Source organism: Sceloporus undulatus, chromosome 2 (assembly GCF_019175285.1).
Source record: "Sceloporus undulatus isolate JIND9_A2432 ecotype Alabama chromosome 2, SceUnd_v1.1, whole genome shotgun sequence".
NCBI lineage: Eukaryota > Metazoa > Chordata > Lepidosauria > Squamata > Phrynosomatidae > Sceloporus > Sceloporus undulatus.
In genome coordinates this window covers 211,192,914-211,205,315 of record NC_056523.1, presented here as the reverse complement: position 1 = coordinate 211,205,315, position 12,402 = coordinate 211,192,914, and the positions used below count along the sequence as shown (strand labels likewise).

Here is a 12,402-nt window from a genome sequence, read left to right as displayed (position 1 = left end):
TCATCCTTGGACCATCGTCCTTGGACTGTCCTCCCTTCCAGATTGCCTCCCCATCCCTGGAGCAAGACATCGGTGGTGAGAATCATGGAAGGTTGTCAGGGTAGAAAGGGCATGCCCACTCATATAGCAATAGCTATAGCAACAGCAAGTATATTTCTATACTATTTATCAGTGAGCTAGCACTCCCTAAGCAATTTACAATGTGTAAGTCAACTGCCCCCAACAAGCTGGGTACTCATTTTACTGACCCATGAAATGATGGAAGGCTGAGTAGACCCTGGAGTCCTGCCTGAGATCAAACTTACAACCTTGCGGCTGCAGTACTGGCATTTAACCACTGCACCACCAGGGCTCACATGTTGGTGTCTTTCATCTACCAGAGCAGGGAGCACTGGGCTGAGCATGAGATCATGAGAAACTTTGCCTGAGAGTGCAGAAGATGGTTATAAGTGGAAATAACCATGCCTGGTCCGGGTGTTTGTGGAGCCTTGTGTATAGGGGGTGTTACTGATGTCATCAATGCTACATTGCCAAGAAAGACCTGGATGTCCTGTGCTCTGATTCCTCTGGAGAGGAGGTGCTAAGGTTCTCTGCTCATTGGGGAAGTAGCAATGACTTGATGAAGGGATAGGGTCTTGTCTTCCAGGAGGAATTCACCTGTAGCTGAGAAGTGTCCCAATTAACCTGATGCATTGTGTTGGTCCCAAGCAGGATTTTATGTAGCTTACCACTAGCCTGAGGGTATGGAGGAGATAAGTACAATATGGATATTGTATAGGAGTTCTAGAAGTTTGTCACAAGGAGCCAGTCATGGATATAAGGGACTAGGATGACTCCATGTTGTTGAATATGGCACAGCCACCACTACAATGCATTTTATAAAGATATGTGGTGCGGTGCAGAGACCAAAGGGGAGAGCACACTTTCCACTTAGTGTGAAGGAGAGATATTTCTAATGAGCCGGATGGCATGAAAGACCAGCTCTATGGCACCCTTGTTGATTAGAGTGTGGCCCTCATTGAGAAGTTTAAGTGAACATGTTGATATATGAAGGGTGCCTGTGGGGGAAAGACTTTGAAATTTTATGGCATAGCCATGCTTGGTGATACTGAGCACCTTTGAGTCCAATGTGAAAGTGGCCCTTGTTGGTAGCAGGCATGAAGTCTGTTGATGAAGAAAGTGATGCTGAAGTTGACAACAGGGAAATCCTGCTGAAGGGTGTCAAAGATAGCCTTTGTATGCGGCTTGGCTCTTCTTGAATTGGGATGTTTTAAATTCCCCTTGATAGCCAGGTTTGCGGGGTTGGTATTGCTGAAAGGTGGATTGTTCCTGTTGCCAAGGGAGAGACAGATTGGTGGTCCATTGGTAGCCAGAGGAGAAATATTAGTACTGAAGTTTGAATTGTCTTTTGTAGGCTGGCTCTTCCTTCTTCTGGCCATGTGGGAGATTTTCAAAGTCCAGGAAATTTACAGTCCATTTGCATCTCAACAAAGATTCCTCTCTTGCAATCCAATCTGTCTCGAGACAGATGCAAATGGACTTTAAATTTTCTTCGAAAGCTTGCAACAAGTATATTGTGCATTTAGGCCAAAAAAGGTATCAGTGTTTGGTGGATTAATGTTTATCACTGTTACTTTACTTCGTGTCTAATATTAAGTTTTCAGTAAGCTGTCCTCCATATTTTCAATGGAAGAGACTAAATTCAAATTGAAGTTCTGTTTCCAAAGTCCAGTTAAACTCAAGCCTGCTTCAAATATTTCCAAGATGAATAAATTTTGCCGATACATCATACAGTACTTAAATTGTTTCTTAAAGACTGTACATCCAAACCATCAAAGTGCAAACCTACAATAGCAAGTTTATCTAATGGTCATACCCTTTCCCACTAAACTGTAGCTGTGAGAGTAATAGACAATTTCTCACCACCTTCCCAAACAACAACTGTGTTTCTTTGGAGTTACTTGACAGTTAAGCTTGTATAATACTAAAACATGTATGTAGGAGGTTATGTCCTAACAGGGCATTGCCCTAAACTGAAGTGACAGCACTTTGTAAGTAGTACAAGCAACTCCAGTGAGATTCCGGGCACTATGCATATTTCTAGAGCAATCAAATTTCTGTTAAAAGACACACAAGCAACAACATTAAACTGCAGAGACCATGGTTCATACAAATGCTGTTAAGTCACACATCTCATTCTCATAAGTATCCAGACACAATGATGATTTAGGAGAGAGTATGCTTGAGATAAATGACCAAATGTACTGTGAGAAATTCACTTCACCTCATCCTAAACTTGCAATTTACTGCCAAAAAAAATCATGCTACATTTCATCAGTTTTTAAAACAGCCACCATACTATTTAGATCATGTACTCACTTCTTCTCTGTGAGGTCTAAGCCACTGTTTTCTATTCCCTCTACTTTTACATTCTTCTGTCCGCAAATATTTCCATAACTGTCATATCCTGAAACCAATCTTGCAGCTGCTCCAGTAGCTATTGAAAAGCCACAAATAAGACCCTGTGAAAAAATAAGATGAGAAGTGACAAACTACATTAAAAATAGTTCTTTTTAATAACATCCACCTGATAGGTCTCTTTCAGAGATGTATACAATAGAAATTACTGTTTCGATTTAAATCTCCTTTCTCTGAAATACTGAAAGGGTTTATAATGTTCTTCAAAAAGAGGAACCCAGAATGAACAAATAGAACTATGCAGCACCATGTGTAATGTGACTGCAAACCAACTAAATCCAGGAGTATTCAATAAAGAGTAGGTGAGATAGGGCAGGGGGATGGAATACTAATAGACCACTGCAACTCTGCCTTGCTATTCCCCAGGTCTCACCTGTTACTGCACAAAGAGCCCCAATGGACAAAGTTAAAAAATATTAATGCCTCTTTCCCCACTTCATCCAACCACATTAGCATGCTCATCCAGGATCAGTTCCCGAATGGCAGTGAGTTAACTATTCACTAACCTGCAACTGAGCAGCAGCATTTTCATTTCAGAGGGACTGTTGCCACTGCTATCAAGACAATCTGAACTGAGAGATAGTTTGGGGATAGCCAGTACCCTACTGGTATCTCTTCTCCCGAGAGTAATTTGAACAAAAACTGGATGCTGCAGCGCGCTGAAGCTTTACATCGGCAAAAATTATCTCACTGTAGTTACCCATTCCCAACTTGAATGAATCTTCTCAAAATGATTTTTTAAAATGACCCAATCACTGAAAAAAGTCTGTGCTGAAATCTCTTTAGAGCTGTTTCTTTGTTACCTACCATGCCAATGCAAAAGACAATGAACAGCAGCAGCCATGGGATATCTGTGCAGCTGCGATCCTCCAGAGGCTTCCACTCTCGTTTGGAACTCTAGTATATTAGAATTAAGGAGGGGAGAAAGAGAAGGATGCAGAAATGATAATGGTTATTCAATAGTCATCACAGTAATTGTCTTCTTCATACAAAAAACATGAAATATAAGGAACACACAAGGCCAAGGACAGATGACTCAGTACTGTCCAGATGTGTTGAATTACAGCTCCCATATTTCCAGATCACTGGCCAATCTGGCATTGTGAAATGTAGTTTAAACAGCTGGGGAGCACCCCAGCTCTTGGGCACTGAAAATATAACTGACTATTCCATTATAGCAGGAGTGAGTGTGAGAAGCTGGGGGAGGGTGTACATTAGCCTCTAGGAAAGCTTGGAGAGCCACATCTCTCTGCAAAAACAAACAAACAAACAAAACGTTTTGCCCCAAATACCTTCTTGGAATGTGGTGGGTATTTTAGTAATGTTTTGTGGGCCCATGAACCATTTTAGGCTCAGGAGAGACCTTTTTAGCAGGAAATTACAGAAAATATTTTCCTATTAACTTTCTTTTCTTTAAACAAAATGCCTCTCCTAGGCCTAAAATTGTCCAGAGGGGCAAAAATGTGCCCAAATTCCTCCCACGTCCTCTTAAGGGCACTTGGGGGCATTTTAGGGGGAAACGTTTGGCAGGGGGATTGATCAGGCTTTGTGGGTCATCGAAATGGTTCCGGGAGGCCTGCATGCAGCCTGCAGGTTGTATTTTGCCCATCTCTACAATACAGAGTTCCAGTTTGGTAGATTCCGAACTTTGCTGTAATGCACAAGCACCTGTAAATTAATTTCTATTCTTTGTAGCACTGTCAAGAGTAGCAATAAAATCACCCAGTGCAAATAGTTCAATAAAGAAGAACCAATTCAAATATCCATACATATTAGCAGGAATACACACACTATTTAATTATGTCAGAAATTTTTACACTTGCTTGACAGTGTCAAACTGGCCAGTCAGTTACCAACTGGATGGGTGAATAGCATTCAGCCAAGAAGTATTGCATATATGAGACACTGTGTGATCTGCAATGGTTCATTTGCACAGAGGAGATTATACATGAGTTAACTGAGTCTAGAGGTTTAATGTTTTTTATCCACAGTGATCAACTGGAAGACATTTTTGAGTAGTGAAACAATCAAGTAATTATTCTGCTAAAAATATTATGTGTAGACAAAGTTACAAAATCACATAAAAACATATTAATTTCAAGGCATATACTCATAACTAGGCATCACAGTCTTATGCAGTGGGGATCCAGCACTGGGTAGCATCTGGTGCCAGGGGGAGACTTCCGGGTGGGACCTCCAGGGCAAGAGGGAGAGGCCACATTGGCTGGGGAAGCACTATGCAGGCCACAGACCCCCCCCAATAATAATAATAATAATAATAATAATAATAATAATAATAATACCGCTATTCCAAGGATCACAGCGGTGAACAATAAAAGATAAAACAGTTAAAACAACACAAGCCCCAACCCCCCCCAGCAGAATTACAAGTTAACAACAATTAGCAGTCAACAACAATAAAAAACCAACAGCACCCCAAGCAAAAAAAACCAAGGCCCAGAGGGGCACACATGCAAGGCCAAGGAGAACCTGTGGAGGTAGGGGGGCCAACCAGGTGTCACCCCCCCTTCTGGGGTGTCACTCAGTGCAGCCCACCCATCCCCAAGTGACGCCATTGCTCTTATGCATAAAAACTAAAGGTCCAGATAACATCACTACCAAATATACAGCTCTAAAATATGGGACCATGGCATTCTAAAATTAATTTTAATTCATATATTCTTTTTGTCACTTCAGTGAATGGAAACCAAGAAAGTCAAAACTTAAACAGCTGAAATTCAAGAAAGTTAGTGTTGTTAGTGTTGTAAATAAGAATGGCTTTCCTTAAGAGCACAAATTAGATACTGAAACCTGTTCATAAACAAGAAGATGCAACTGCACTAAGGATATAAAATTTAAAAATTGCTGTTTTGTATTGCTTGGTAGCAAAAATATTTCAGATTTTTATTTATTTATTTTGGATTTCTGAATATTTACATATATATATAATGAGATATCTTGAAGAGAAGTCCCAAGTCTAAACATGAAATTAATTTATATTTCATATACACCTTATACACATAGGGTGAATATAATTTTAAACATAAGATTTTAAATATTTTGTATCAAACATGATACAAGTTTTGCATATACTGAACCATCAGAAAGCAAAGGTGTCACTATCTTAGCCACCAATAAAAAGAATAGGTTTTGGAGCATTTTGAATTTTTGGATAAGGGACACTCAACGTGTACTTTAAAAAAACTGTTTAATAAACTGGCATCACTTAAAAGGAAGAGAAAGAGGAGAATAAAATTTGTGGCTGATGGTCAATGGATGAATAGCCAGAGTGTACTCAAGGCCATCTAAATGTGATTCAGGGGCTGGACAGACTGGCAGAAAGGGGAGGCGAGATGCCACCCCTTTCTGTCCCAGATGGAGACAGCAGCAACCAAACACTGCGGCCTCTGGGAGGCCTAAAAAGAACCTGCTCCCAGGCAGGTTCTTTTTAGGCCATGCAGAGGGCATCATTGGCAGCCTTGCGTGCCATGATGACATCCATCTGGCATGGTGCTGTTTGGGCACTGTGCTGCACGGACACCATTATGGCGCAGCCCATATGAATGGGTGTGCACCATGATGGCGGCCAGGGTGCGTGGTAGGGTTGCTGAGCGACTCAGCCCCTGTGCAACCCTAGTTCAGGCCCAGGCCAACGCAAAGCACCCATCTGTACAAGCCCTACGTTTATAGAAATAACGTTAAAGACAAACCAGTGAATCCAAAAGCCATGTACACAGTCCCCAGCCTGGACAAAAACAAAAAAGCTTTCATTGTGGGAAAGACCGAGAACTGAGTGAATTTCCCAGGTTGAAAGCTTAGCTTTAATCTATGAAAAACTTTACTGCTTCTTCACGGGGCTCCAATACATTTGGTATGCCATGATTTTAAGTTCATACTATTTCACCATTACAGGACATTATGATTTATAGCCAACTGCATTCATAGCACATGAGGAATGAAACAGCACTTTTCTGTTCATTACTGAAGCAACGCTTTGAGAGAAGAGAGTAGGCTAATAATGACCACTGTAGAGGCAAAAGCAGACACTCTCTACTTACTTTGCATTTGAAAGCCCACCAAAACCTCAGATTCAGCAACTCCAGCACCAGATATCTTAACTGCTTTTAAACTGATTGTTTCTTTATTCTTTTATCCTATTGATGAAACTGGGAGAAGAATTTAAAATGTAGTTTGAGAGATATAACTGAAGGGATCCACTTCAAGGGACCCCCAAATGGGAGGTATGCTAAAAAATATATCAAACCCATCAACTGGCTTAAAGCCACCTGACAAATGGGTAGTGTCAGAGTCTGAACTTGAGGATCATTTCAAATCACTCCCAAGCACTTGCTCGCCTTGCACAGAAAGAATACTCCTGCAGAAGCACATTAAGAGGCTTTCAGTCTCATGGCCACCTATTTTGTATTATTCATATGCACACACAGCAAATTCCTTTGCTAAGATAATTAGAGAACCACATGCTAGGTATGAGCTACATAAAAATTATGCACACAGACTGCAGTTGTAAAATGTTGAAAAGTTTCATTAATAAGTGACACTGCTTATCCAGTACATTTGCCTAAGCTTTCTTCTACATCAACAAAGATTGCTTACACAAGAACCTCCAGTCAGCAGGTAATGACAGAATGGGAGCGAGGGAGGAAGCAAGCCAGTTCCTTCTCTCACCATCGAGGTGTCTGACAATGCCAGATTATGTGGGAGGATTAATTTCACTTTTAGTGTTGCCCAGCTAGTAGTTTTTTGAAAAACTAATGAACATGCAAAGACGATACCAATCAGAACCAGGTGGATTCTTTAAATATACACCTCATGTTCCTTCATGAGGAGAGAAAGAGAAAGACAGTATGTTAGCAATGAGGATGAAGAGAGATGAACTACCAAGAAATGAAAAGAAAGAAAGAAAAGAATCGTGCACAGTTAGCCCGGTTTTACTTGAACATGGATTCCCAGCTTTCATTTAAAGAAAGTAAAACATTTTCTGTACTAGTGTAGTGAGGTAGAGATGGAGACTGGGAGAGCTGGGAGGGCTGAAGACGCCCAGGTGGAAGAAGGGAGTGAAAGAACCCTGGGGGAGGGGCCAGAAGAAGGAAAGGTGGAGCTTCAGGCCTCCATAAAAGGAGAGGAGAGGGCTTGCGCGGGGAGAGAAAGGAGACGCGGAAGAGGGGGATGCGGTCGAGCGAAGAGAAGGGAAGGTAACCCAAAGCCCACGGAGGGTGGGCAGGCCTGTCTCTTTAGTGGGAAAGGCAAGTCCCCGTAGACCAGGTCCCCACGAAGCGGTGACGTTGAGCGACCCTAGAGTGGAAGGGGACTTTAGCTACCCAGGGGAAGGAGAGTGGCTACCACGAGACCCAGGAGGACTGGAAGGGGAATGGTGGGACCCTAAAGGAGGAGCCTGGGAGCAGGGACCAAAGCCCCAGGATTGGGAAAAGGCAGACTGGGAGGCCTTAGAAAAGCATTCGGGCGGAAGACGAAGGAGGAACTCTCTTTTGAGCCCAGACGGGGAAACCCAAGAAGTCTGAAGTAAGACGCCGGGTAGAGAAGCGGACGACACCGCGTTTATTTTCTGTTACACCTGTTTACTTTGTTATCCTGTTTGTTGCCAATAAAGGCGTTAGTGTTTCTGCAAACCTGGGCCTGAGGAAAGTTTGTTTCCCACGTGGAGCTCTAGTGCACTCTTCACTCCCGCCATGCAGCCTGCTCCCGTAGCCCCGCCCACAACTAGAGATATCAGTTATATACCACTAATTACCAAATTCCTGGGGTTTTGAGTTTCATGAGGTAAACAGGAGGGTAACTAAGTGGGATTGTGGATTAAATTAGTTAAATTCTGTAATATATGGTAATTGTAGTTTAGTGAACTGTACTAGATTTCAAAGGCTTTCATGGCTGGCATCTATAGTTTTTTGTGGGTTTTTCAGGCTATGTGGCCATGTTCTAGAAGAGTTTATTCCTGATGTTTTGTCAGCATCTGTGGCTGACAGATGCCAGCTACAGATGCTGACGAAACATCACGAATAAACACCCTCTAGAACATGGCCACATAGCCTGAAAAACCCACAAAAAACTATGTACTAGATTTCTCCAGCAGAAAACTCTAAACACCTTACCAAACAACTGGTCTTAGATTTCCTAGGATGGAACCATGACAATTAAAGTGATACAAAACTGATATAAATATGCTGTGCAGATACACTAAATTAAATTTGTAGAAGAGATATAAAACAAAATATGCAGTCAATATTCTGCATCCCACCAAAAGGATGGAAATGAAGGAGAAGGGAGGGAGTGGCTCTGCCAATTATTTTGAACAAAGCTGCTATGGGACACTTTCTGTTGCAAACAGTCTCTTGCTAATATGTATTTGTCCCAGTCCCTTCTCCTGAAGCTAACTATTTAAAGGTATTCCCATGGTGTGAGGAGGGACACAAGAGAAAAGCAGAGGGAAACAAGAAAAGAACCAAAGGCAGGGACTAATTCAGTCAAAGCTAGCAAGACAAGATTTGGGCTACATGCTTGCAGCTGGTTTTGCACAGGACATGGAAAGACTAGTTTGTTTCTGTTCTGGGAGTGGGGGTAGGGACAGAGAGCAACCAAGAGAACCTGCTAAAAAAGGAAAAGATGCTAAAGACTGATATTTAATAATTAAAAAGCCCAATACATTATGGCTAGTGAATACAGTTGGTCCTCCATATCTACGGATTCAACCATTCACGGCTTGATAATACCCCCCCCCCAAAATATACAAAAAGCAAAACCTGATTTTGCCATTTTATACAAGGGACACTATTTTACTACACTATTGTATTTAATGGGACTTGAGAATCCATAGATTTTGGTATGGGGGGGGGGGGATTTGAAGTGTCCTGGAACCAAACTCCAGGAGATACCAAGATCCCACTGTATCCCTTCTTCAAGGGTTTATAGAAAGAATATAAAATACAACAGATGAATACATTCATTTAAATAAATTTTATTTATTTATTTGATTAGTATCCCACTATGGGATGCAATGGCTTACCACCATGATGGCAATCCTATGGCACACGTGCCACTGGTGGCACAAAAAACCGTTTCACCCAGCAAGGGACAGGGAGGAGGAACAGGTTCACACGTGCCTATTGCTCCTCCTCCCTGCCATTTCCCAGTCTTCAGTTGTCTTTCAGAGACAGCTGGAAAGCAGGAAATGGCACTGGGGAGAAGGAGCCACAAGTGCACGCCTTTGGCTCCTTCTCCCCAGCGCCCTTCTCCCGGTTTCCAGTTGCCTCTCTGAGACAGGAAAAGGGCACTTGGTAGAAGGAGCCACAAGTCCCCACCCATTGCTCCTCCTCCTGGACATTTTCCGTCCTTCAGCTTGGAAACAATTGGGGTCTGGGAAGGACGGAAGTAGGAGAAGCAACTGGCATGCACCCATTGCTCCTCTGCAGGGACCATTTCCAGCCTCCAGTTGCCTCTGGAAGGAGGATGAACGGGTGCGTGCCTATTCCTCCTCCTCCCCAGTGACCTTTTCCAGTCCCCAGCTGCCTCCGGAAGGACAGCTGGGGGCAGGGAAAGATCTGACACGAGGATGAACAGGTACATGCCTATTCCTCCTCCTCCCCAGGGACCTTTCCCAGCTTCCAGCTGTCTCTGAGCACGTGAACAGCAACTTTCAAGACAGGAAGCAAACAAAGTAACATTAGATCAGTGGTTCCCAACCTTTCTTATGCTGCGACCCCCTTGTGGCTGGAAGCCCCACCCCTTCTTCCAGCCAATGGCCTCCATGATTGGTTGGGAGGCTGGGACAGGGCAGGATATCTGTCTGCCTACAAGTTCCAGCAGCATTTGCAACCATAAATCCAGCCCCTTCCTGGCCTCCCAACCAATCAGGGAGGCCGCCGGCTGGAAGACGGTCAACTCAATGGCAGCTAACAACAACAAAGAGCAACAAAGTAACTTTGTTCCAGCTCAATACATTGCTTTTGAAATGCAATGTCATTACCTCAGAAATAACTACCTTCAGTAATACATTGCTTATAACTGGTTGCATCCATGCTATGACACAGATACTTGTTTTTTCCCTCTTTTACCTGATGCTGTTCAACCACTGCCACCCTAACTAACTCAAAACATGGCACATTGTTGGACCCCTCTTTCATATTAACGTCCATCCCTGGTAACCACATAGCATATTCCCTCTAGCCAACGTAATCTCTCTATTGTAAATCGCTAGTGGTGAGGAAAAGCTGAAATGAAGCATAGGCACTGATAATGCTAATGTCTACACACAGTTAGATGATCTTCATTGGTCAATCTATTTTGTTTGTATTTGATGGCAGGCAGTCTCACTGTGTTTCGGTGTGCTAGTTCAAGCAAGCCAGATATAATGGATTCCCTTTATTAACACAACATAACCTGCAGACAGGACTGTACCCTTAAGTGTAAAGGCTCTCTCCTTTGTCTATTCTACCTGTTTCTAACTGTAAATGGTTTCACATCAAAATTTCTCAAAAACGAGAATAAGGCTAGTGAAATCTGCGTGAAATACTGAATTATCACACTCTGGAAAATAATCACATTTCCTCAAAGTTCTGAATGGCAGTTGTTTTACATCAAGTTTAGTGATCTACAATATCAGAAACTGAAAATAATTCTTATACTTGGTTGGGGTGGAAGAAGGGTCCATCAATGCACCCATGGTTGGAGCATGGGGGCTGATGTGCAGCATGAACTTCCTTTCTTTTGGAAGCTTCAACCACAGTCTTTTGGTTTAAACCAAGATTTTTCAAGAATTTCCCTAATTTTTGAAACATAGGAAGACATAAACATAATGTTGGAAAATATTGTGTAGCTTGACTTCCACCCTTGATAAGCCCCAGAGCATAATCCCAACAGTTACTCAACTGCCTACACACATCACCACTGGTGGTATGAAAGAGTTGGAATGAAGTATACAGTGCACCCGCATCATACGCTCAGCATACGCTGAAAGCAGCGTTACTCCTTCCGCCGTCGTGCACCAGAAGAAACAATGGTGCGCATGCCCAAGATTTGCGCGCATCACAGGCGCCGCCGCGAGCACAAACCCCGTTACTTGTAACGGAGGTCGAGCATACACTTTTTTTGTTTTACACAGGGGGGTCCAGAACGGATCCCCCTGCGTAAAACAAGGGCGCACTGTATTAGCTTTTAGAAATATAGCTTCAATTGTAGTTTTCTCCCTAAAATGTAAGGGTTTTTCCCACTTTGGGAATAAAGCTATGTGAGAAGAAAGAAAACAGCAAAAGAGGAAAAGAGCACAGAACAGCACAGTGTCTTCTATAACTAACAAACTGCACAAAGTGAAGTAGAGCACAGTTAGTCCTCCTGTCCTTGTGATTTCAAAGCTCAGGACAAATCTGGCCAACAATATGTGTTGCTTCAGTTTATTTACAGTAGTTCTCTACACCTATCCTGTTATAGACAAAAGAGAACGAACACCTGGCTCACAGAGAGAGGGAGAGAGAGACTTAGTGTAGAAATGTGAAACCACAGATAATAGTGAACCCTATTGAAATGAATGACTTCTAGTGCAAGTTGACCATAGAGTCATGCTGAATGACCCAGACAGAACACTTCTCTAGGCATTACTAGGTCCTTCAGCAAGACTCTGTGGTCAATTTCCATCGAAAGCATACCACAGAATCCCTCTGGACCTAGAAAATGGCAGAGAACATACTTTTTCAGATGTGGGTAAGTGAAACTGCAGGTACTGGTCCTACAGATATGGGGATTGTACTCTCTGTGTGTGTGTCCATCCGTCTGTCCTTTAGTTGTTTATTTATTTAACTTATATCCCATGTAAGCTTAATATAAGTATTAAGGTTTTAGCATTTACAAATAGGTCTATGTTATTCCTCATACTAAGCACATGTCACAGATTCGAAT

At 42.5% G+C, this 12,402-nt stretch overlaps 1 protein-coding gene across 5 annotated transcripts in view; it reads right to left on the bottom strand.

The window, feature by feature from the left end:
• The window catches only part of SLC44A1 (solute carrier family 44 member 1), a 117,586-nt gene that overhangs the window by 71,906 nt on the left and 33,278 nt on the right, over window positions 1-12,402 (bottom strand). For all 5 annotated transcript variants that reach the window (XR_006102009.1, XM_042450104.1, XM_042450103.1 and 2 more), the window contains exons 2-3: window positions 3,286-3,375; window positions 2,380-2,522 (exon numbers count right to left, since the gene is read on the bottom strand). Coding sequence is in view for 4 of the 5 variants with exons in the window: in XM_042450104.1 (XP_042306038.1) it covers window positions 2,380-2,522; window positions 3,286-3,375 (233 nt within the window). In the remaining variant the exon portion in view is untranslated. The remainder of the gene's footprint in view (window positions 1-2,379; window positions 2,523-3,285; window positions 3,376-12,402) is intronic.